The sequence below is a fragment of the Myotis myotis genome, unplaced genomic scaffold (assembly GCF_014108235.1).
Source record: "Myotis myotis isolate mMyoMyo1 unplaced genomic scaffold, mMyoMyo1.p scaffold_m19_p_5, whole genome shotgun sequence".
Classification (NCBI taxonomy): Eukaryota; Metazoa; Chordata; class Mammalia; order Chiroptera; family Vespertilionidae; genus Myotis; species Myotis myotis.
Window position 1 is genome coordinate 55,661,002 of NW_023416357.1, and position 26,115 is coordinate 55,687,116.

Sequence of the window (26,115 nt, forward strand, 5' to 3'; positions counted from 1 at the left end):
AGGAGGGCCTATCGCTCTAGGGCAGTGGTTCTCAACCTGGGCTGCACATTAGAATCACCTGGGAATCTTTTAAAAATCCTGATTCCTGGGCCTCATCCTCCTGAAATTCTGTTTCTTTGTTATGGGGTGGGGGCGAGGGCGGTCTGTGATGCAGAGTGAAACTGCCGAGGGAACATCGGGTGGAAAAGGAGAGTACCTCTGTGCGACTGGCCTTCCTAGCAACCCTCCACAACACAAGCTAACCTACCTGACCAGGTGTGTGAGGGTGGTTAGTGTTGCAGGTGGGAGGACACAGGAATGCTGCCGTGAGGGCGGGGAGAGGAAGCAAGCTCTGGGCTGAGGTGCAGCCACTCTGACTCACTCCAGTGCGCTTTCTGAACCACGCCAGCCAGTGACAGCGGGAGATCCAGGTGAGGCCGCTGTGGGTCTGGACGGGAGGGAGTGTGGAGTCCCATAAACCAGATGGAACTACCCAGAAAGACTCTGAAAGTCTTCTAGGAGACCAAGCAGGTGAGAGCACGCTATGATGTGGAAGACAGAGAAGTATGGAGCTGAGGGAATGACTTTGTCGGCCAGATTTGATGGCAGCAGAATGGATGAGTAAGCCCTCGAGGTCCACTCCTTCTAAGGGAGCCTTTAACTCCCCGGCATGTCCCTTCACCGGGACCCGTGCGGAGCTCACAGCTTCTCCACTCACAGCCAGCATGGTAGGAGAGTAGAGCATGGTCCTAGGTCTTATATCTCTTCTTGGGAAGCCTCATTAGAAACCCCATGTAAATTAGAAGAAGCCCCACATAGAGACCTGTTGTCAGAGAGGGGGCAGCCGATTAGTGTACCCAACAGACAGCACTTTTAAAGGGACTCCATGGGGTGGAGGGGCCATTCACGATGCGATTGAGTGATGATCTGCCTGTACAGGCACTGTGAGCGGGGACTGGAGAAGAGTACCCATTAAGGAGGGAGCTAGTGAGACATACACCTGGAAGGAAGGGCAAGTAGGATTTGGATATTTGGGGAAGAGAAACATCTCAACCAGTGGCACTTGTATGAAAACCATATGAAGGAGAGACGAATGAGGTGAGCGCCGAGACAGGATGGGCAGCTGCCCGGAGCAGCTGTTCTGGATTGGGAGATGGGGTGGGATTGGGATCTTTAAGGGCAAGAGAAAGGAGTTGCATGTGATACAGTGGGCAGCAGGAGTCATTGCGGTTCTGCTTTACAGGGAGACATGTGCCTGGGGATGAGCAGAGAGGGTTAGAGAGCTGGAAGGCTGTTCTCTGGGGGACCTTTCCAAATATTTGTGGAAAAGGAGAGCCATTTCCATGTTCTGAGGGTCTTAAAAGCATACCGTCTTTCCCTCATATCTCTAATCCTTTACGGCAGTAAACCTCCCAAATTCTTACTGTGGCTGGTAAACACACTTAAAGAGACTTCGTGGAATGATGCCAGAAGACGAGATGCTGCATTTGATAATACAGGATTAAATATTAATTTTTCCTAAGCTCAGTCACTCTGTTTTATCGACATTGGTTTATCTTTTATGTAACGACAATATGGCCAGATTATTTGAGGTGGGCCTGAAACTGACGGAGCACTCAAACGTTCGCTTTGTCACCTAGGATTCTCTTCATGCCTCTGTTAGAGTCCTTGGGTTGTAGCGTAAGCCTGCATGCCATCCAGGCCACCTCAGTGGGCTACAAACCCTTTCAGGGCTCTGATGTGTCTTACTCATTGTGCATCCTCGGTGCCTGGCTCGTTGCCTTTTAAATAGCAATTGTGAATGGGTGGGTGAGTGGAGAATGATTATAAGAGGTAGTTTTTCTCGACTTTGTTACTCTGGTTTATGCCTTCATTCAAGCTTGTAAATGACAGACAATACTCTGGACGTTAAGAGACTTGGGCGGGTCATTTGGGAAGGAAAGTATTGTTATGGCTGCAGTTCAGTCTGATTTATAGCGCTAATCCCTGGAGAGCTATTTTCTTACATATGAGTGCTGATGGTTGTGTTTTAAAATTGTCTGCCTCGGGATGTTGACAGGACCTGCAAGGGTAGGTCCTGCAGCAGAGTCACTGGTTCAGAAGTCAGGCCACCTAGGTCCAGCCTCGCACCTGCCCCTCAGAGGGGCCGCTCCGGCCTTTGCCTGGGTGATGCCTCCTCACCTTCCGTTGCCACATGAACTGTCACCTCCTCAGCATCATCTGTCCTGACTGCCTCCTGCACTAACTCTGGTTGCCTAGTCTATGCTCTTGTGGGACCCTTGATAACACTTACAAGTAATGATTGAAGTGATTATTCTATTAATGGTATCTCTGATGAGGCAATAACTTTCGCAAGGATAGGAACCTGTGTATCGGTTTCACCACTGTGTCCTCGTCACCAAACATAGTACCTGGCACTAACTACATTGGAATTAACCTTCAAAATTTTTTAAATTGTACGTTATTTATACCCATGATTAGAAATTCAAACAGTACAGATTTAAAATGAAAGTATATTCAATCCCTCACTAGAGATAACAAGGATTAAAGGCTCCTTGTCTTTACAAACAGAAGAAACATTGAACAAAACTACAGTTGGTTGGAGTTGAATGAATTTGCAGAGGGAGGGGATTGCTTTCCTTCTTCCAGACCCTGGGAAGCAGCCTGCCTATTTCAGTTCCCAATGTCCCATGCCTCAGTGATGCGATAACACTTCCGTGGAGGAACCTGTGCTGAGAACATATGGGGCCAAGACCCTGAGCTAACTACCCATGATAACCTGCTCCATGCTAATTATAGCTATTCCTTGTAGAATTTACTGTCTTGATGGGCCTCTGAAAATTATTTTTTCTAGGAATAGAGTATTACATCCAGCTATTGTTTAATAAAGTAGTAAGGCAGGTTGGAAACCCAAGTGATTTGGGGAATGTTTTAATAAAATTGGTGTTTAGGAAATAAATTAATGTTCCATTGAAGATTTGCAGCTTAAAAAGCATTTCATGTAGCCTGTTTGGTCTTTGGTGGTTTTATATGGTGAGGGAATCATGAAGGAGTGGGATATATCAAAGCAAACTTTTTGAGTTTGAATGGAAATTTGTACCACCACTTCTAAATGTGGAGAGACAGAATTATATGCATAAGGGAATGTTAATCCCCACAAATTAAAAAAATTCTCAAGGAAAAATAAATACACATATTTTGCCCATTAATTCAATGTGGAGGGAGGATTTATCTTAGTTCATCTTCTAGTTCTTTATCCCAAAGATGATGTGAGAGACCACTCTGTGCCCTCCTACAGGACCAGGTGTGAGTGAGTGTGTGTGAGTGTATGTGTGTGTGTTTGTGTGTGAGTGTGCGTATGAGAGTGTGCGAATGAGAGTGTGTGTGTGAGAGTGTGTGTATGTGAGTGTGTGTGTGAGAGTGTGTGTGTGAGAGAGTGTGTGTGAGAATGTGTGTGTGTGAGTGTGCGTGTGAGAGTGTGTGTGTGAGTGTGTATGTGAGTGTGTGAGAGAGTGTGTGTGTGTATGTGTGTTGGAGTGGGGGATGCTCAGTTGGTGTACTCAGAAATAGTTAAGTCCATATGATTATGTTGAAAAATCAGTATATTAAAGCTTTGGACTTTTTTTTTTTAATATTTTTTTATTGATTTTTACAGAGAGGAAGTTGAGGGATAGAGAGTTAGAAACATCAATGAGAGAGAAACATCGATCAGCTGCCTCCTGCACGCCCCCACTGGGGATGTGCCCACAACCAGGGCGCATGCCCCTGACCAGAATCGAACCCGGGACCCTTGAGCCCACAGGCCGAGGCTCTATCTACTGAGCCAAACCAGTCAGGGCTAGGGTGAACTTTTTAAACCAAGTTTCCTTTTGAGTTAATGTAGGTAGCACAAGCAAACACGGGCTAATTCAGGCTACTAATAAATATTCTTTGCTGGGGTCCAACCCCAGCGGGTCCAGGGGTCCCCAAAGGTGTGGATGGAGTTGGCGAAGAGGGAAAGACTCGGGGGCAGCGTTCAGTTGATCAGCATGGTTGGGTTCTCTTGCCTGGTTCTATTGCCAGGTTCTGTAGGTTCTCCAGCCAGGTTCGGTCGCCAAGTTCTGTCCAGGTTCTCCTGCCATGTTCTGTCTAGATTCTCCAGCCAATTTCTGTAGCCAGGTTCTGTCCAGGATCTTTTTCCATGTTCTCTCCAGCAAAGTTCTTCTGTCTCTAGGTTCTCTGCAGGTTCTGTGTCTAGGTTCTGTCTGAAAGCTTTGGACTTTTATCTGTAAATTGTAATTTTATATAAGTATATAAATTTCATAATTCATAAACATATAATCAAGATGTTCTACATTAAGTTAGGTCTGTGGGGAAGGTGATATTGTTCATGGGCATGGGCTGTAGTGGGTTCATACAGTCACCGAGAGAGGTGTTGTGTGGAGGTGGGTGAGGCAGGGGCCTCGCAGGGATGGGCTCATCCCGCCCTGGGTCTCAGCCTCTGAAGTGGCTCAGGGCCCGGCATCAGGGACGAGGTCTGGGTACTGTTGGCAGGGCAGCAGCTGTTCACTGACAGCCAGTTACTTAAGGAGGCAGCGTGTGCCAGATGGAATCTCTGGGCTCTAACACCTAACGACTCAAATGTTAAGGAGGTTTAATGAGCCTGGGTTGGAACTCCCAAGGATAGTAATTGTCTGTTTAATATTAACCAGTGTATTGCAAGCTAAGTACTAGAGTAGTATTCAGTCCCATGCAAGTATCACATGCATGTTCTACTGTTTGGGTGATAAGATCTCAGGGGCTGGTTTCCCCTCTCACTGGCATCCCTAGGAAAGGTGTTTCAGTTACCATTCATCCCCTTCTGCCTTCCAGGTAGGAGCCTAGATGAGACAGATAATAGAGCAATATTTCCTCCACAACCCTGTCCCCACCTTCTTCTTACATGACACTGGAAGGACAATTCACATCTCCCTGAGTCTGTTTCCTAGAGCTATGCCCTGTTCCTTCTATTTTGTATAATATATTATGAATAATGCATGGGCAATTTAATGAGCACCTACAATGTGTAAACACTTTATACACATGATCTCAAATACAGTCCTGCAAAATAGATGTTATAGGCCCCAAACTGAGACTCAAAGTCACAGAGCTAGTAATTGGCAGAACTAGCATTTGAACAACATTGTTTCAAGCTTCAAAGTCCATGCTTTTTCTAAAAAGAACACACACAATAATTATAATATTTCCTGAGCATTTATGTACTAGTCAGTAGTAAACTTATAAGGTAATTATCTATTGAAGAAAAATTGAGAAAGGGGGAAACTGAAGATTAAAAAATTTAAGTAACTTGCCCAAGATTATTTGGTAAGTGGCACATTTAAACTTTGAACCATTTGATCTGGTTACAATGGGTTTTACCCACTGGGTAAAACCGATTGGACTTTTGTGGGAGTGGCATTCCAGACTAGGTAAGAAGAGGTAAGAACAAGTATGGTTAAGAGGAGCTGAAGGATGAAGTAGGGTGTGGGTTTATACTAGAATCAGACTTTGTTTCTTTCCTTCCTAGGTGTCTACTTCCTCTGCGTCAACCAGCAAGTCTTCCAGTATGAACACCACAGAAAACAAGGTATGGAGCATCTTCCACGGTCAAGTTGGGTGGAGGCCTTTAAGTTGATTAATGTAAAGCAGAACAAATGTGGATTGATAGTTGGCAAATGAGTTGTATGTCCTAGGGAGCTTATGTTATAGAAGTAAACGTGCTCTTTCTAAGGTATGGGGGTTGTTGGAAACTCAAATTTCCTTTCAGTATTCACTTCAAACATCACCTATACACTTCTACATCCTTTTAGAATATCTAGAAAAGACTGGTCACCCAGAGGTTTTTTGGTCTTAGACTGGAGTGAGTTTTTTTTATTTGTAAGATAACCTAAGTACATTTCTCTGGGTCTAAATACTAGTAAGATTATGAATTTTTAGCTTCTAAATAAAAATATTTGATTATTATAGTCATTTAAAACTAAATATAAGAATGAGAAGTGACCTAAGTGAACATAGATGAGCAACGGATATTGGTCATTTCAGCTGCTTCCTGAAGTTTCTTCCTGAAATTTGAATCATGTGGGGCACCATATTATTGGTAAACCTTTGTTGAACTCTACTTGGGATCTATTCTAATAATTATTTCTTGGAATTTCAGAAGAAAAATATAAAAGAGTGTCCTCCAGTGGGATTGCCACATAGAGGGAGCCTAGTTCTGAAGAGCTGGCCTTAAACCCTCACCCTCCGTTACCAAGTCCCAAGCTCTGCTTCGTGGGAGTATTCTTGGATGGAGGTTTAAAGAGGGACTCTTTTCAGAGGTTCTCAACTTTATGAGGTGATATTATTTAGTCCCTCTAAGAACTACCCCAGCTCCATTATTATTAAGTTGTCTTTGTTTAAAATCCCCGACATACTTTTGCTTTCTATCTTCCACCTTACTTTGCTGTCCCAGTGGGCTCCTACACCATAATTTAATACTGCATTGTAATTTAGTGACATTGAGGGATCCTATGGCCTCATCTTGAACTGTGTTTAAAGGACATTGCAAGTATCTTGAAACACACAGTTTGACTATAAGCTCTTACAAATGTCATTTAACATTCATTTTAATTTTTCAATTTATTATTAACCTAAAATTGTTATGGAATATTTTACATTTGTATTAATTTTTTATGTTCATATATATTTATATATATATATACACACACACACACACACACATCTACAATAATAAAAGCATAATATGCTAATTAGACCAGACATCCTTCCGGATGAAGCCAGGACTGCAAGGAAAGCCCGGGTCCCGGGGGAAGGAAGGCCTACTCTTGCATGAATTTCGTGCATCGGGCCTCGTGTGTGTGTGTGTGTGTGTGTGTGTGTGTGTGTGTGTATTATTGATTTTAGAGAGGAAGGGAGAGAGATAGATAGAAACATCAATGATGAGAGAGAATCATTGATTGGCTATCTCCTGCACGCCCCCTACTGTGGGTATCTAGCCCACAACCCAGGTATGTGCCCTTGTCTGGAATCAAACCTGGGACCCTTTAGTCTGAAGGCCTTATTTATACCTCTCTTAATCTTAAAAAATAAGAAAAATCTAATTTCAGTCTTAAAGTAATCTTAAAACTATGGTAAAAAAAACATCTACCAAAAGGCAGTTCTCATTGACTTTAGAATGCATGAAAACTTAAGAAAGTAAATAGAAAGGAGAGCCAGAAATATCGGATTTCCTTTGTATTCTATTGGTTTCTCTTTGACCCATTGCCTGATTCTAATCGTCCCCCCAACTCTCAGCTTGAGGACCAATGCTTAATTCAAGTGTGCCCTGTTTTCCAGAGCAAGTGTCAGCAAACTCTGCAGCCATCCATTGCTAAGCATTAAACAGGAGATTCCTGGAGGTTATGGAACTAGAGGAAGGGACGAGGGAGAGGAGAGTAGGCGAGCTAAAAGAGGGAGCAAAAATAAGATGCACCCAGTGTAGTATCACCGGTGGCTGACACGGGACCACTTTGGCCTTAATTCTCTGTCCTTGGTAGACTTCAGTCACTGTTCTCATTAATCATCTTGGTGTGCTTCTGATGTTGGCTCATAAACATTTTTACTAACCTCCTCTGAGAGATTTTTGTGAACTTGATGATCGTATTCCTCTACATATTTTGAGTTCCTAGAGAACAGATTTTAATTCAAGTAAATACCTAAACCAAATCCTTGCCATGTTCTACACCTTTCAAATGAATAGATTATAATAGAAGCTATGAATAGATTCAGACCATTACAATACCAACTGGCTTATTTTCTTTGTTAATCACTTAAAAAGTTATATTTGCATAAACTCAGAAAAGCATAGTAGTATATCTAGAAACTCATTAGCAAAGATCCAATTTGAAAGGGTCCAAAATGTAAATGTTCTTTAAAATATTTCTTTGATCATAAACTGTGTTTCCTCCCCAAACCATAAGTGTGTCAGCAGAACAAGGGCCTGTCATGTGAGGAACATATGTACCTTCATTACTGAAGCACAAGACATTATAAATTAAGAGGATATTTGGTGTTACCCTTTTCAGATAATAGAATAAAAATAGAACTTTGTGCTAATATTACCAAACAGATAAAAGGGAAAGAAATGACAGGAAGCATTAGGCCTCATTGTTAATCTCTTACTTTGAAAAGTTTATAATATGTTTTATCTCTGTTTCTGTATCTTGTCTGTACTGGGAATGTATGTATGTACTTAAGGAATTGCCTCTTTTGACACAGGTTACCTTTGGTTGGGTACAACTCTGTAGAATACTCCACTAAAGATCCTAAATCACAGCCTGCTCTTCAGAATTATTCCTAGAACTTTAGATTAGATCTCTAAATTTTTATCGTGCAATGCCAATCCATGCACTATTTGCAAAATTGTTGTAAGATTATGTTGCCAAAATTTCAGAAAACTTTTGACAACACCTGTGACTACTCCTTTGATAATAACCAAACATTAGAAATATAGGTGAAAAAAAAAATATTGTTCAAGCAGCCTTTACACAGGAAAGGAGGGGGAAGGAAAGAGATCCCAAATTAATTTTATCAATGGAAAACTTACAGATTTCCTCTCACCAAAAAGAGTAAATTCAAACTGAAATATTTGCTTGAGACTCTAGAAATTAAGAGCCTGCAACTTCTTGGAGTTGTATCCATCTGCATAGGGTAAAGGCAATGCATGAGTACAACGGGTTTTGATATAAACATTTTAGCCCTATTTGTACATGGTACTTATTTTACTGTCAGACAAATAAAACCACACTCGGGGCTGTGCTCTTACGTTAGGCCATTCCAGTCAGCAAACAGACGGAAGGAACACCTCCTCCTCACAAGAAAAGACACAAAAAACAGGTGATGTGGCTCATTGTACTAGCTCACTTTAGCTGCTTGGCACGTGCTTATTGCAGTTCACAGTCTCCTGTAACTCTCTGACCCATCACAGACTTTCTGGCTTAATCACCCATTGCCCACATTCCGGCACTAAAAATGAATTTCACTGCTCTCTGTACTCTTGGTTCTGTCACCATCCCATTGTTTCACACTGTCAGATGAAACCTACAATGACTATTTCACTCATTCAGAGACTGATCATGCTAGTGTGGCTTTGAAGGATGAGGGTATTTATTTTATGTTGCTCATGTATTTGCTGCAGTGTTCATAGTAATAAATCTCTACATATCTTTGATACATATAGGAAAATGTAGGATGTAAATTAGTACTTAATAAGAGCAGATTATTAATTAGTGTACTTAAGTGTTTATCTAAAGAGTTACAATTTCAAGCAAAGTATAATCTTAACTCATAACAATTACATTTATAAATACATCAAAATCATCTCTTTAGCTTCCTTAGTTGAGGAAAATCTATGATAAACTTTGTAAATAATGTCCATTTTTCCTTCCTTCCTTTTTCTTTCTTTCTTTTTCTGAATTTAGGCTGTAAAATCGGAACCTGAAAAGAAGTCACAATCAACTGAAGTAAGTGTTGTAAGTCAGCTATGAGATATTTGTATTCTTTGCAATAGTAATGAATAATGAAGTTCCTTATTTGCTGGTACTGAATGGTAAAAGGATTTTTGTCAGCTAATTTAATTAATTAGGGCATGATTTTATAGAGTATATGTAAAATAATTATAACATTAAATTTACATATCACTAAAATTAATGTATACTAATCTATAATAATAAAAGCAAAATATGCTAATTAGATGGGACATCCTTCTGGACGACCTTCTGGACAAAGCCAGGGCAGTGAGGGAAGCCCAGGTCCTGGGTGCCAGAGGGAAGCCGGTGCTGGTAGCCGGGGGAATGAAAGCCTACTCTTTCACGAATTTCATGCATTGGGCCTCTAGTTTATAAATAAAGATAATATGCTTCAGAAGGAATTTTGTTCAAATCTATATATTCTTTTATACTGTTTAAAAATAAGCAACAGGAGCAAAGGACAGAGTTCAAAGGGTAATGAGTGTCTAATTACTTTAATGATGAGCTGCCCAGAATAACTGTGTCTGTTGAACCTAGCACCCAGATAACTAAAGCTGAGAGTCTGGCTTACTCCTGACAGTCTTACCTTGGTTGGTAGAACTAGTTACTTAGGAGACAGCTCTGACTTCCCCTTGGGAGCAGCTTCCCTGGCTTCCTTGACTCAAGGCCGTCTAGACTGAAAGCCAACCTGTGTCCACATGGAGAGTGATCCCGGGGTGTCTGCAGCCACGGCATATGTTCTCATCAATCGGGTGCTGCTCTTTCTTTCTTTCTTTCTTTCAAGCACACCCAAGCAAATACTCAGGTAAAACCTTAAGGTTTCCTGTGGGAAAGCACAGAGGTGGTTCTGGCTAAAGTACTTTAAGTGCAGGCCAGGGTGAGGTCATCTGGGTGAAAGCTGAGGCTTGTCTGATTTGGTGTGAGGCATCTTGGCTGCCCCCCGAGGATGGTAATTCCATAGTCCGCTCTAGAGGAAGAAGTCAACAGCCAGGTGGGGGTTGTCTTCTATTTTATATCTAAATGCTTTTGGTTATCTACCCAATATCAAGAGAATTGCAACACAGAAAAGACTATGTAAATCATTCCGTTTAAGAAAATGCAAGTTTTTTAAAAATCTCCTGTGAAAGGAGATTTTTAAAAAATTAATTTCTAGAGTAGAATCCCCTTTTTTTCCACCAAACGCAGAGGTCACAATGACCACTCGTCATCTCTGTGGATAAACCTGCAGCTACCGAAAGAATTGCATGAATTATGAGAAACCGCCCATAATTTAGAGATAAATACCTATTTGAAAAGTTGTTCTAGGTGAAAACTAAATTTTTTATTATTCTTCTATAATTATCATTATCAGACTGTTGGTAGGATTGCTGTTGACCAGAAAGCACATGTCTGCTTCTCTAGTTGAGTCATTCTCAAGAGAGGCAGAATGGTCTAATTGGGAGTTTTGTTCTTGAGCCTGTTCGGAGTTATGAAAACAATGAACTCCAATGTAATTGATGTTTTATCTTTGGAAATTGACAGCCACCTCTACTTATTGACGGGAAAAAAATAGAAAAAAAGCCAAAGGAACAACACGAGGTAAATTTACGATCGTCATTAGTACTTGATAGCATAAGGTGAAGCCTTTTGTGTGTGTGTGAGGGATGAAATACGAAATTCTCATCAGTCAAGACTTAAGTCCCCAGGAGGATCACTTTGTGAATTATATGATTGTCTAACCACTATGCTGTATAGCTGAAACCAATATAAAATAATATTGAATACCTACTGTAATGGAAAAGCCTTTTAAATGTAAATTGCTATAGAAACAAGTCCTGCGAGGATGGCTGGTATTTGTTCTTAGCTAAAATAGCACCACCATGCGGCAGTAGAAGGATTTGCAATTTACTCATGATTCTTGCTCAATTTGGGAGGGAAGGATTTGCGTTATTTCAAATTTTGAACCTAAGGTGAAGTTTTATCACATTGATATCACACTAATTTAAATGTGCACAATTCAAAACCGCATAAAACACAACTGTTTTGAGCACTTCCTACTCTATTGAGAAAAGTATCTGTATTTGCCATCTTGTTAACAATGCGGTGTGTGTGTTTTCAGCCGGAAAATCTATCCAAAAGCACATCACATACAGCAAGCAAGCATGGTCATAAAGAAAAAGCCGTTTCCAGGCCAAGTGAGCAGCCAACGTCAGAGAAACCAAGCAAACCAAAGGTAAAGAAATCAGATGAATAGTTAGGAACACACTAACATCAACTGGGGGGTGAGATACAGGCCCTCTCTCGCATGGACATGTAGGTGAAGCTGCTGAGCTGTGCCAAAGATATCTTTGTAATGATTTGGTGCTACCATGTTGCTGGTTTTGCGACTAGCCTTGTGGACATGGGCCTATGAAAAGCCTGAGAAGAGCACCAGACGGGTCCCGGGGGTGTTCCATCCAGTCCTCTATGGCCCATCAGGGTCCAGTCACGACGGCAGGGCAGCAGGCTCTGGTGCCTCGCAGACAGGAAGCTGCCTGGACCCCTCTCCTTACGGGCGGTGGGAACCCAGATGCCCTGCATGATCTGCTGACAGGGAAGCCTGGAAGAGTTTCTGGGTCTTGTGCTAGAAGAGATGAACTTTCAGAGCCAAGAATCAGAAGGAGTCTCCATATTTCTAGAACCACTGAGGGTCAACTATTAGAAGAATAAACAAATATGAGAGGAACTTTCCCACTGATAGCTCTTGCAAGACAAGAACCAGTCCTGCTTAACAGTGTACTTCGTATCAGAGATTGTAATCTCTGGCCCACCAGTTAAAGGCAGCTCATGTGTGTTTTGTTCAGGTGTATTTTGTTTGGCTTACAATATTATTTAAATTAGCTACCGACAAAGTCAGAATATTTCACATAAAATCAAAATGTCTAGCTTCTCTAGAAAAATCAGGATACTTGGCAACAGTGGGCTCACGTGGCAAGAATTGACGAGAGCTTGACACCTGGTATATGTGCTCTAATTTACCACAGTCCCTCCCTGGCCCACTTTACTATTTGTGTTACCTGCACGGACTCTGTAAGCTCAGAGTCCAGCCTCATGGGGTTGGTGCTCAACGTTGCATCATGTTCAGCGGAAGCTAGTGACCTTTCCTATACAAGATGTCCACAAGGGCAAACTGGCTTAGCAGTGACATTTGAAAAATGCATAATCTCAAAAACAATCACTCAAAGAGACTGAGTTCTGTTCATCTTTCATCCTCCTCCTTAGACTAAATCTCAGGACACAGGTGGAAAGAGTGCTGCTGCTGCTACTGCTGGTGTGGTTGTGGCCTCTGGCAAGTCAGACGACAAGGTGAGCACACACAGGCAGACAGGGGGTGTGCGTGGGCCCGATGCTTATCAGTCTCTCGTGAGAAACGTACTCAGGGGAGTCCCATTCTCCCTGGGCTTTACCGCTGGCTCTCACTGACCGTTTAGGGTTCTGGTGCTGCCACACTCAAAACTGAACATTGTTCATATATTTGTGAAGAGGATCACGTAGCTGAGGGATATAGAGTGAGCAGAATACTGAAATTGATTTTAAAATCCATATATTCAATAAATATTTATTGGTCACCTGCCTTGTATAAGGCCAGGTATCAGGATTGAGGAAATTGACATGTGGGTTGACTCAGAGCCTGCCTTCAAGATGTATAGGCTTGAAATAAAGCAAATAAAATTGCCGTGAGCATTTGAATGGCATTACTCTGAATTGTCAACAAGTTTATTCCTTGTAAACCATGAATAGTCACAACATCTACATGAATTGATATGGGAGGTTTTCCAAGGGGACAACATAAACCCCCTCAGAAGAGAATGTATATACCCTTCTGGCCAGTTATGGGCAATTTTTCCTTAGGTCCTTGATGAGCCAATTAAGATTCTTGCTTGGGAAATGTAAGCTGAGAAGTAGTCTGTGTTTCTACTCATGCAATAGAGTGTTATCCATGTGGAGCGATCTCCCTTAGAAATGCTAGTACTTATTTCTCTGGAAACACAAATAAGTAATTGAAGCAATAATGAGAAGATGAAAATAGAAAGGAATATGTACTTACCTATTTTCCTGCTTCTCGCAATAGAAAAGATATTCTCCTGAAGGCTCAATGGTAAGGAAAGTCGTAGGATAGATTATGGCACATCTGCCCGAAATATCTAATTTTTCTCAGATTTGGGGAGAAAATGCACATTGTTTTTGTTCAAATAAATGCAGATATCTTAGAGTGTAATGGTAAACTTTATATACACTTTTAAATGAAAATACCCAACTTTAGTTTAAAAAGTATTTTCTTGCAGTAGACCACTTGAGACCCCTACCCCCAACCCATCCAAGGGGTACACGTTACTCTCTCATGTTGATGAAATGATTTGAAAGAAAGGTGGATTTAAGACAGAGGATTAGATCTGATAGAACAGATTTTAAAATTAAGCAAAAATTTAAATTTTAGATATAAATTAGAGTTATCAGTGAAATCTGAAAAATAAAATTAGGAGAGGTTTATATGGAATTCTAGTTTGCACCGATTTGAGCTGGTAAATCACTTTTCTTTGCCTCTGATTTGTCTCCCATAACATGGGCTTGATCAGATCTGCATTTTTTAAGTTATTTTTGTTAGTGCGTACCAGGCTGAAAGCACTGTGTGTGACGCCCGCGCTGCACTGCAGGCTGGCCATCTAGGGGTGGGAAGAAGACACTCTGCCTCAGCTGCAGTTCAAGGCAGGCTGAGACAGGGAGCTGTTTGGTGAGGACAGAATAGGTCCCGACTGCAGGAATCCACAGGGACCTTGAGTAGATCCAGTCTGAGTGGGGCGTGGAAGCATAGCCTGGATTGCAGGCTTGCAAAGGCATCGACATGGAAAAGGAGAAGATGTGTTCTGGGAGCAGCGTGCATTCCAGTGTTGGGTGAAGCGCCGGGCGGTGAGCAGTGGGGCTGTAAGACCAGAAGGACAGGTTGAGGTGTTGCTGTGGAGACTGCTAAGGGGAGTTAGTGATTCAACAGGCAGAGGATAAACAGTGTGAAAGAGATTAGAGAACAGATGCAGCAAGCGGAGCCATTAACACCAAACTGCAAAAGGATTGTGAAAGTGACCACAGGGGGACTACAGATAGGAGGGTGGGAGGTTGGTCAGGGGCTGTTCCAGTAGTCCTGGTGAATCCTAATTTAGTGTAAATGCGAGCTGAGATAGAATAAACTAGTGGGGAGAAAGGGAGGAGGCATTGCAGAGGTAAATTCTTCAGGTTTTAGGGAATGATTGGGCAAAGGTAAAGAAAATCTCAGGCTAACCTGGGGCTCGAGTCTGTAGGGGCTAGGGTGGTAACCCTAAGGTGAGGGCTTCTGCCAGGGCAGGGAGAGTGAGTGCCTCCTGAAACTGTGAGCCGGCCCCTGGTTGCCACTGGGAGGTGGACACAGTTCACCAGAGGAATTGGTTGAGGAGGAAACGTGGTGTTTGGTTTTGGACAGGCTGAATGGGTTTGAGGTGTCCCAAGAAAGATGTGTAGTCAGGCAATTAGAATACTGTTTTGGAGTAGCGAAGAAGGGGGAGAGAGAGACTTGGGGATGGCTCCCACAGTATTTTTTAAATCTTCACCCAAGGGTATGTTTATTGACTTGAGAGAGAGAGAGGAAGGGAGGGAGACAGAAAGCCAAACAACGGTGTGAGGGCGGTGACCTCCCATCCGTGCCCAGATGGGAATCAAACCACAACCTTTTTGGTGTACAGGAGGGCGCTGCAACCAACTGAGCCACCAGGCCAGGCTCTCCCCCACCGCCCCCCTTGTTTTTACTGTGACAGTCGCAGTCATTTATTTAACACTTTCTTAAATTAAGCACTTAGAAAGGGCTCAGTATGTGCAAACACTGGCTCTCACACTTTATAGACTCATTTACCTAATCCTCACAGCCCCTGAGGTAGGTGCAGTCACTCTCTGAGATGGAACAAACGTGAGGACACTGAGGTGCAGCCAGTGCTTGTCCGGGTGCAAACCCAGGCAGTTGGAGTCTGTGCGCTCCGCCTCCAGACTCTGCTGCCCAGAATTCAGGGGCTGGCAAATGGGACATAGTTTCCTATTGTCTTCATCCTGGCAGCATCGCCCATTGAGTTGCTGCCAGGCCCTGAAAGCATTTGGCCCCTGGCCCTAGAGAATGGTCTTGGACCGGACCACCAGCACAGGCAGAAATGTGTAGACCGTGTGCAGTTGGGGGTAAAGCAGAAGAGATGCCAGAGGCGGCAGAGAACAGGGGGCACAAACGCCCGAGTAGACCCAGGATGGTGCTTGGTCATGGCTGCTGTGGGAGGTGAGAGTCATAGAGGGGTCCTTGCCAGGGTCTGGGTAACGGCATGAAATCACAGATTGGAAAGTTATTGGCAATCATTGATAGAGCAACGGAAGTGCTGGTAGGAAGGAAATTCATTTTGGGGAAATAAAGGGAAGAGTAGGTGATGAGATACCAAACCAAGGTGTGTGGAGGTCTTGTTGTGTGGGGAGCAGAGATTGATATAGCAACAGCTAGAGGAAGTGGACACTTACAGAAAGAATTTATGGGACCCACAGACACTGGCTGTGGGCCCCAGGAGAGGCAACCAAGAGTAGTGAAGAAAGAGATGGGCAGTTCTGGATTCACATCTTGGTTCTGTTTTTTGACTGTGTGACCTGGAAAAAGTTACTTAACCTCTCTGAGCCTTGATTTCCACATCACTAATTTATGTTATGATTTATTAATATTATTTATGCTGTTCTGAAAAAGGGCATAACACATACAACATAGTGTCTAGCACTGAGCAGATTCAGTATATGATCAATGCTATTAATATTATATTGAATTCATTTTAATATATGTAATATTATTGAATTTTATAAATGTATGTGAAAACGTTTTTATTCCTTTCTAAACCTCCACCAGAAAGAAGAAAATAAATCATTAATGTCGGCTGTACCAGTTGAGTCCAAACCGGGTGAACCATCTGGAAAGGTATGAAGAGAGCAGTGCATTTCTGCCTAAGATATTTACTCACAGTCTCTCTATCGTGATCTCATTTCTTGAGGCCAGACAATATGAGGTGGGGGCACCTGAAAGGATCTTTTTAATCAGCTGTTTCAAGCTAATATAACTGGGTTGAAAGTGTGGTTTTCCCACATATGTTTGTAACATTTTATAGTATAACCCTCTGTTCTGAAAACTCCAGTTACATCCCATGAAGTTCTCATTCCACTTTCTCTCCTGCAAATATATCTGCTTTAACCAGGGGTATCACTAAAGAATGCCAGGTACTTCTTCACTCTGAAATTCCTAGTTTAATCAGGCTAAAGCTAGCAGGCCCCAAAGTCTAGTACATTACCAGGGGAATTTCTAAAATTATAGTGTTAATATAGTAGTTATTCTTACTAATTAATCTGAGTTAAACAGTGAAAAGTCTTTCGCCAAATTGTTGTTTTCCCCTTTAAATTCAGGTTATCCTTCACAGTGAGTCATTCTTAACCTCAAAATTAGAATGGAGGCATTCTTTCATTATACTGATATAAGCCCACACCCCAGGCATGTGCCCTGACTTTGGAATCAAACCGTACCTCCTGGTTCCTAGGTCGATGCTCAACCACTGAGCCACGCCGGCCGGGCAAGATAAATTTTTTTGAAAAGTTATTTTTACTAAATAATAAAGTGTACTTTTTTCTTTAAGCCTTGCATTGCTAAATTTTTCTTTAAATTAGTTATAAATTATATAGTCTCAAATAGGCCATTATCTTGTCATATTTTAGAGTGTTTCTGCCTTTTTTTCTCAAAAGACTTCTTTCTCTTCAATACGTGTAAATATTTCTTGCTTCCATTTTCATTATTTTTTAAAAAATTGTTGACCCTATTACAGATGTCTTCCGTTCTCCTCCCCCCACCTTTGTCCACCCTCTCCCCCAGCCTTCACCACACTGTTGTCTGTATCTATGCATTATACATATATGTTCTTTGGCTAATCTCTTCACCCTCTTTTATCCAACACCCCCCTCCTCCTCCCGTTTTCCCTGAAACCCTAAGACCAGATTTTAACTATTTGATATTTGAAGAAGTTTTGGTGTTTGGTATTTTTCTACACAGATTGGTGTTTTGTAGTTTTAAAAAATCAAAAGTGGAGTATGTGTAACAAATAACGTTTAAATATCTGCTCTCTCTTCTTTCCAGTCAGGCATGGATGCTGCTCTGGATGACTTAGTAGACACGTTGGGAGAACCTGAAGAAACTGAACACGATAACACAACATATACTGGACCTGAAGTTTCAGTAAGTGATCTTAATATCTGTAAAGATTCACTCTTAGGGTAGGAGAGCAAAATAAGGTCATGATGCACAAAGTCCACTTGGTATTCTGTTACTTGGAGAGAGATAGGACGGTGTCAGTGTCAGTAACAGCAACTGAAATTAGTGTTGGGATGGAATGGCTGTTGACGCAGGAAACATTTATTAATTGTCTGTGCTGAGATTATTCCTGGCATATAGTCCTTTGGGCCACAAATACCTTTCTGTCCTTGAGATTGGACTTGGATTTATTTTGATTTCTAGATATTTACCATCCTCTCTTCATCCCTATTCCTAATTCCTTAAAAGCAAGAAAATTATATGACATTTTATTTAAAGAAAAAGACATACCATAGACTGGAAGGAAATATTTGCAACAGACACCACAAAGGATTTGTGCCAGAATTTACGAAGAATTTTAAAAAGTGAGAAAAAGACAATCCAGTAGAAAATTAGGAGAAAACTTGCTGGGCTAAAACAAAATGCAAGTGTCCCTAGTAATTAGGAAAGTGATACTACAACATGGAGAGGAGTCACTTCACACTTATTAGATTAACAGCTCACCTGGAGCTCATGGATGCTGACTATGTGCATACCCTTCCGCCAGCAAGTCCCCAGAGGGAGCCTTGCACGCCTGCACAAGGAGTGATGAGAACAGCTGAAACATTTGGAAATGGTTGTGTTCAACAGGAGACAAGATAATAAAATGGGATGCTTTTATAGTGATTAAAACAAATTATTCATTTACCAACATGGATGCATTATAAACACATAATGTTGAATATGATATCATTTATATAACATTTGAAAATATGCAAAGTAATGCTGTAAATTGTTTGTGGATGCCTACATGTAGCATAACCGTTTTAAAATATGCTCCACTTTCAGTGGGTGGGTATGATACCCTTAAAGTTCACATTAGTAGCTATCTCTGGTTAACAAGGAACGGGAATGGGATTGGAAAGGGCCAAACAGGAGACATCATTCTAATTGTTTTGAAGAAATTACATAAGAATGACTATAGATCTGATAGAGTTGGGTGTTGGGTTATATAGAAATTTATTGTTTTTAACTGTATTTTTGTATGAATTGGAAACATCAGACAATGAAAAACATTTAAAATCCAATGTATTTTAATATAGGAATCAAATTTAATATAGTGATTTGAATATTTTCTAGCATCACATATGGGTTAAGCTATTTAAATAAGGGGAGGTATTTGTGTAAACAAATTTCAGAGTTGTATAAAGTATTGGCATCTTAATAATTTATATCTTACTTCAATAGTTTCATGAATTAAGAATGGAATAGTACTTTGGTTTCAGAATATGAATATAACATTCTCAGATAATTAATTATATAATGTATCTAAATGTGTGATTTTATTACAGGATCCCATGACTTCTATCTACATAGAGGAATTGGGTAAAAGAGAAGGCTCAATTCCTCCAAAATACAGGGAACTTTTGGATGTAAGTTAATCATTTACTTTTACTTTACTATTTCCTTTTGGAATATATTCGTTATCACATCAATATAGTTATAATTTTTTAAATTTAGAAAATAAAATGGGCAGATAAAAAGTTCATTACTATGACATTCACTGTATTAGTTTTCCACGGCTGCCATAACAAAGAATCACAGCCTGGATGGCTTACCCAACAGAAATATATTGTCTCACTGTTCTGGAAGCTGGGAGACTGGAATCAAGGTCTGGGCATAGTTGGTTCCTTCTGAAAGTCTTATGGAGACCTCTCTCCCTGGCTGGTAGAGAGCTATCTTCTCCCTGTATCTCTTCATGTGGTCTTCCCTCTGTATCTCTGGTCCATATTTCCCCATTTTATAAGAACACTAGTTATATTGGATTAGCTTATCCTAATGTCCTCATGTAACCTCAGTTATCTCTCTTTTTTTAAGTGCATATTTTTATTGATTTCAGAGAGGAAGGGAGAGGGAGAGAGAGATAGAAATATCAATGATAAGAGAGAATTACTGATCAATTGCCTGCTGCACGCCCACCACTGGGGATCAAGCCTGCAACCTGGGCATGACCTCCTGGTTCATGGGTCGACAATCAACCACACTGGCCAGACTCAGTTACCTCTTTAAAGGCTCTATTTCCAAACACAGTCGTAGTCTGAGATGCTTATGATTAGGGCTTCAATAATATGCTTTTGGGGAGGACATAATTCAACCCATACAGTCACTGAGTAACACATTTTGCTGATTATAAGGATTACTCTTGCCTTCTCAACATTATCAAATTGATGTTTGTTTCAGAAAAAAGAAGGGATCACAAGGCCTCCTCCAGACTCTCCGGTGAGTTTACATAAATGTCTTCTAAGATCCAAATGGACATTTTTTGTATCTTTGGTTGGTGGATAGGGCTATCAATACCGTATTTTATGGCTAAAGTAACCTCTAAATCAGATGAAGTTTTCGTCTGTTCAGAGAAAGGGAGAGGATGTGGGGGTTGTGTCAGTGCTCATTGGTTTCATATGGATTTTTGTTTGTGTTTTTGAGAGGAAGAGAAATGGAGCCCAGGAAGTTTTAGGATAAAATAAATGTTAATAAAAATAGGATGGGAATATCTTAACATGTAATACATTTAGAAGAGGGAACAGAAAAATAATAGTGCAAAACCCATTCCCTACCAGACATAGGCTTTCATCTGAGATATCTTACTAACACGTCTCCTTCGGTGGTAAAGGAATTGCCAGAGTACGTTCTTCCTTTGCTGGGTGTATAATCTGATCCTTCGCTTGAATGATTCCCCCGTGATACCCATCCTGGTCTCTGTTTCTTTAGAAACCCCCGGGGCCCGATGACGCCATCGATGCCTTGTCATCTGACTTCACCTGCAGCTCTCCTACCACTGGTGGGAAGGAAACTGAGAAAGAGGTATTGTGCTGAATGTTATTAGGGGAACTTGTTAGAAGCCCTCCCGAACTTTAGAACAACAGCTTTCTAGTTTTGGTTATTACATTTCCCTCCTCTGCACATTTAATCTTTTGTATTTTGTTTTTCAGAAATCTACGGGAGAAGTTTTAAAAGCTCAGTCAGCCGGAGTAATCAGAAGTGCTGCTCCGCCCCATGAGAAAAAAAGAAAGGTGGAGAAGGTATAAATTAATTACTTTTTGGAAAATAACCATGTTTCGAGGGACAGCAGCTGCCTTCCTGATGCTGATGTAGCTGATGCCAGACAATCCCAAAAGTGTATTACGAATCAGGGGGAGGTGGAGGGAGGGGGAGGCAGGGCGTATTTCTCCCCGAAGGTCTGTGGAGCAGTGAGATCAATTGGGGCGATACCCATCACCTCCAGCCAGGTCTTCCTTGTTTCTGCAGCAGTTTATGGGAGATTTCAGCACAGTCTTCTTGATTGTGAATTAAGACTATCTTACCATTCCAATGCACAGAGGGCAGGACGCCGGAGAAATGACACTCTTGGGACATACAATCTTCAACGTGGTTTCCTCAAGGAGTCGGAGCCCGGTGAAGCCACTCGAGGGGTCTTGTTGTAGCTGCTTCTGTCCACCTCGCTTAGCCACAGTCAATGTGGACTGATTCTCACCAACCCTGAGCTGTGGTCCTCCAGCTCTGGGCTGCAGGAGAAAGCGTGCCCGTGTGCAGAGAGTCCAGATAATGAGAGGAGCGGTTGCTGTCAGGGCGCTCTGCCTCTCCCCTCCTGGAGGGGACAGTTTATTTTTATCTGGCTGGCGGGGGAGCCGTGAGAGCACCACACCCCGGAGAGTGGGTGTTCCCACAGGGAGCAGCCTTGGTGCCTGCCGAGAAGAAGGCGGCGGGGGCCACCCCGGGTCCCCCTGCTTTCTGGGCTTAGCTGCTTTGCTCAAGGACAGGGTTGCCAGAAGTCATTTTTAGAAAAAGAAAAGCAGGATAGTGAAAGTTCGCTTTTTGCAGCTTTTATTTTGACATGGGTATTTTATAATGGCACAGTTATGATTACAGTGATAGGTCTAGCTTGCTAAGGAAGAGGTGCAGTGCCCCTGGGACCACCGTTACTGTAGAAAGAGTCTTAGCCCCCATTTCCACTCACTGGTAAGTTTTTTTTTATTCTTTCTTTCTTTTGCTAGGTTTCAGATAAACTTGCCTTCCTAAAGTCCATCCCCAACCCATGATTCATCTTTGAGATTTAAAATGTGTATTTCACAAAGAAGTGGATGGATTGTTCAGGTTGAGGAGATGCTCTCTTTTTAATGGGCAGAATCTTTGCTTTGTCACAGGACGCAATGAGCGACCAGGCACTGGAGGCTCTTTCGGCTTCGCTGGGCCGCCGGAAGTCGGAACCCGAGCTCGACCTCAGCTCCATTGAGGAAGTCGACGAGGTACTGACCTTCGAGTTCATATACAGAGCATGGTAGTCTGCAGGTTACAAAACTGAATATGTTATGCATGTTTCAAATGATTGCCTGACTTTTATTTTATTGGAGAGTTGAAATGGACTATTCTTCATTCTGCCTTACTTTCAGGGTCTCTGGGTCACTTAGAGACTTCTGGCTGGGGAGTTAGCAGCCAAGAAGGATATTTGAGTGTTTGTCTTAAAAACCATCTAGAATTTTAATATTTAAAGTTAACACTAATCTCCTCTGCCAACGCTTGAATGACAACTGACTAAACAAGATAACATGGAGGCAGTGGGCTGTTGAGAAATAGGTTTGTCTACTCTTATGGAAATTGGAAATTTGTATTTTCAGAAGGGTGTGGGGTGACCCTGTTTATAAGGAGAGAAGTAGGTGACTGTAGGTGGGTAGGGAGTTCCTTTTTTTTGTTTTTATAACTGTGAGGAAAGATGTTGAAAATTTGTCTCAAATTAGAATAAAATCCAGCAGCAATTACTCTGTAACTGAAACTGCCTTGTGCTTAGAGCATGATGCTGGGCAGTTTTTATCCCACCTCACTTAACAAGATCTTAACAAAGCCAAGGCAAGCTTGTATTGAGTGGAGTTTTAATATTACAATTTTTAAAGCATTTTCAACTGAGTCCTGTGGGGGAAAGAGGACAGACGAGAATTGCCCTGGGACATTCCCAGCAAGGCAGTGTGTGTGTGTGTTGTGGGGGGGGGGGGGCATAGATGGGGGGTGGGCGGGCATGGATGTGCAGCTTGGGCCCTGTCAGCTGGGGGGTGGGGGTGGGGGTGGAGCTGGCAGGTGCTGCTGTCACAATGCCACTGCCTCTGCTGTCACTTCCTGTTCTGACTCCCTGGGGAAGGCGAGTCTCACGGACTCCCAGCAACTCTCCCTGAGTCTGGGACCCCCCTGGTCCAGAATGGGCCAGTTTCTATCTTCGACTTTCCTCGAGGGCTCACCAGATGCAGTGTGGCACAACATGCTTGGTGAAGGCGAACACAAGGGAGCAGGGGAGGCGGCCCCCGTCTTCCAGGACCAAGTAATGTATGGGGAAGAAAGGAAACTGATTAAAACACAAGGCGGGTGCACATTGCTGGGAGCTGGACAGAAGCCCCGTCTAAAGTAAAGAGTGGGCCAGGCAGAACCCAGGAGGCGGGGTGCCAGCCCAAGTTGAGCTGGGGGTCCACCACCAGAGGCTCCATGGCCATGAGCCTCGGGCTTCTTACAGATAATTAGGGTGATTTAATGAGATGGTCATTAGGGGAGGGAAGGTATCAACATAAATCCCAGGACAAAAAGAGTCTTAGAGGGATTAAAATTAGGTAAATAGCTGTAACAATAAGTTAAATAGTGTAATGGCTTACTATCTGATGATGAATGCGTTGCTTCCTGGGTAGTCTGGTGGGATAAGACTGGTAAAGAGCACGTCCTACAGGAGTGCACAGCCACGCTGTACATTCCACCGGAGCTCTCTGAGCAAAAATTACATAGTGCTTCAGAGAAGGGGCCCATGCCTACTGGTCATTTTTATAAGGTATCGTAACACAAAATAATATTTATAATGATACTTCATTAGTCACCTCCCCCATTTCTATGTGTAGTTACCTAGTCTGGCGCTATTTCAATTGAGTAAACATTTACTTCCCATGCCTACAGTGCAGGCATTTAAAGAATATAAAGATCAAAGGAATAGAAAGGATCTAGCTGGGCAGGTACTTCTCCTTGTGGGCAGGCCTGAGCGAAAGTGGGGATTGGGGGGGGGGGGGCTGGGCCCAGTCCTACAAAACAGGTGACCGTGCCTTTCGGGAAGGCTGGTTTATAGGCGGAGACCCCACTAATCTCTGAATTGAGGAGAACCACTAATCATAGGCCTTCTTCCATATCTGCAGAATATAACTGGAAATGTTAAAAAAACACACAACTTTCATCCCTTATTGAGAGTTGTTATGCTATAAAACATATAAAACTGTAGAACATATATAGAACAATAAAACTATCCCAGAGCCTAGAAGAGTGCCTGGTTTATTAAAGTGCTTAATCTTTTTAAATGAATCAATTAACTAATCATTCAATGGAGAAGTACAATCTTCGGCTGAGATGTAGGTGGGAGCAGTGGGTTGAGCTGGAATTTGCTGAGTGACACCTGCCCACCTTTGTGCCCAGGAGCTCATTGGTTTGGGGTTTAAAACTGTGCCTTGCTATAGTACACATTGTGACATATCACGGAACCTCGCCTTACTCCCCAGTTGTTTAAAATGCAGATGTTACATATATCCTGGGAGCCAGCGATCTATTATAGAACTACTGTGCCCTTTTATGTCTAATGGAGTTGGTAGTTCATGGTTCACTGATCGAGTGAAGCCCTGGTGATATTGAAGGGAGTCCTTGTAAAAGAGGCAAAGCTAGCTGTCCATGGATCAGCCAGGATTGGTGATGGGCTGCTTCTCCCGTTTCCGAGCTGTGGTTAACACTCGGGAGGATTGGGTTTCTCCCCGGTACAGAACTGCCTCATTGAGGAAGAAAGATGAAGGCTGTTGAAATAATTGCAACTAACTTCTGCACTGTGCCTGACTGTCCCATAGGATATTTTATTCACTTTCCTCTGGCGATCCTTACCAGTCAGTAGCTGGGTAAGGATTATTCGTAGGCCCATTTTATAGCTGAAGACACTGAGCCAAAGAAAGACTAAGTGGCTCCCCGAGGTCATGCAGTGCCTGAGAGCAGGGCTGGGTCACCTCCCCGGGATTCCTGGCTGTTTTTCTCAGTCACCCCACTTGCTGCCTTCCTCAAAGCCACTCACCACAGTCTTTGCTTTGTGGTTTGCAAAGCCCTTACAGACACTTTTGTCTGAATTGGTCTTCTCTATACCACCTACGAAGTACATAAAGTGATACCATCTTGTTTTACATATATTACCCAAATGTTTACGTATTTTATTGTCTCCATTTTCATCAGGCAAAATCCAAAGAAGAGAAACGAGAAAAGTGTGGTGAAGATGACGAAACAGTCCCAGAGGAGTACAGATTGAAACCAGCCATGGTACGTTGTTAGCCATGGCACACACAGCAGCGCACGCCTCTGGCTTTCCGTGGCGGTTTGGGTGTCTGTCCCAGGAAGCGGGAGGACATGTCTGTTTTGGTTTCTATGCTAACTCTGAGCGCCCTGGACCCTTTCATCTCTGCTCTCTAGAGTCGGACCCCCTAAGGGATGGTTTCCTAAGTAGTGACCAAGTGGTAATTAAAATTCCCACAAATTCAAGCTTTTCTACTATTTACAATACTTGACGTAGGTCCTTTACCTTAAAGCAGAAGGGACAATCTGGGAATACTTTTTTCTCTAACTGCTATCTGGATAAAAGCACCATAGATCTCAGTGGTGGATAGAAACGTAGGCTGTTTATCATTGTCCTCAGTTAAGGTTTTGTTTTGAGGTAAGAATGGTGGACGAATTCCTGTAATTATAGCTGTAAAATGTCTTTGAAGTAATCACATAAACGTATGATAGAAAATAGTTGTGATTCTCACATATGTTCATAGATGAAAAGTTTTTCACTTTTAGAAATACTCTAAATTGTGAAACCTTATATCCAAAAAAACTAAAACAGTATTTTAGGAATAATATCTACCTCTTCACCCTGGGTTGGAAAATTGGCACTTAAAAATATATATATTTCACTAATGTAGTAGCACCTTTCTTCCGAAGATATTTTAAATTCAGTTTTCCTATTGAATAGGTAAAATTTTTAAAGCAACTTTTAAAGAAAAGTAAATGTGCATTATATTTGATATTTGGTCTCTTGATTTTTACAACTCAAACTTTTATTCTGATACTTTATAAATAAATCTGAAATAGAAATTCACTCAATTATGAGTAGAAAAAAGCTCTCTCCTCATATCCTGCAATTTTCCAAGACAAACATAATGGGATATGAAAGCAAAAGTTTCTATTTAGTTT

General features: G+C 42.0%; 1 protein-coding gene across 31 annotated transcripts in view; it reads left to right on the forward strand.

Moving 5' to 3' along the window:
• The window catches only part of CAST (calpastatin), a 110,646-nt gene that overhangs the window by 53,520 nt on the left and 31,011 nt on the right, over window positions 1-26,115 (forward strand). For 11 of the 31 annotated variants that reach the window (XM_036308279.1, XM_036308280.1, XM_036308281.1 and 8 more), the window contains 15 exons: window positions 5,525-5,584; window positions 8,806-8,871; window positions 9,456-9,506; window positions 11,025-11,081; window positions 11,602-11,715; window positions 12,744-12,827; window positions 16,414-16,482; window positions 17,683-17,781; window positions 19,188-19,268; window positions 19,409-19,507; window positions 20,077-20,115; window positions 20,605-20,697; window positions 20,826-20,915; window positions 22,038-22,139; window positions 25,117-25,200. In XM_036308279.1, coding sequence (XP_036164172.1) covers window positions 5,525-5,584; window positions 8,806-8,871; window positions 9,456-9,506; window positions 11,025-11,081; window positions 11,602-11,715; window positions 12,744-12,827; window positions 16,414-16,482; window positions 17,683-17,781; window positions 19,188-19,268; window positions 19,409-19,507; window positions 20,077-20,115; window positions 20,605-20,697; window positions 20,826-20,915; window positions 22,038-22,139; window positions 25,117-25,200 — 1,188 coding nt within the window. Of the gene's footprint in view, window positions 1-363; window positions 511-5,524; window positions 5,585-8,805; window positions 8,872-9,455; window positions 9,507-11,024; window positions 11,082-11,601; window positions 11,716-12,743; window positions 12,828-16,413; window positions 16,483-17,682; window positions 17,782-19,187; window positions 19,269-19,408; window positions 19,508-20,076; window positions 20,116-20,604; window positions 20,698-20,825; window positions 20,916-22,037; window positions 22,140-25,116; window positions 25,201-26,115 lie in introns of those variants that run through there. The other 20 variants (XM_036308286.1, XM_036308283.1, XM_036308298.1 and 17 more) reach the window with 15 other exon arrangements.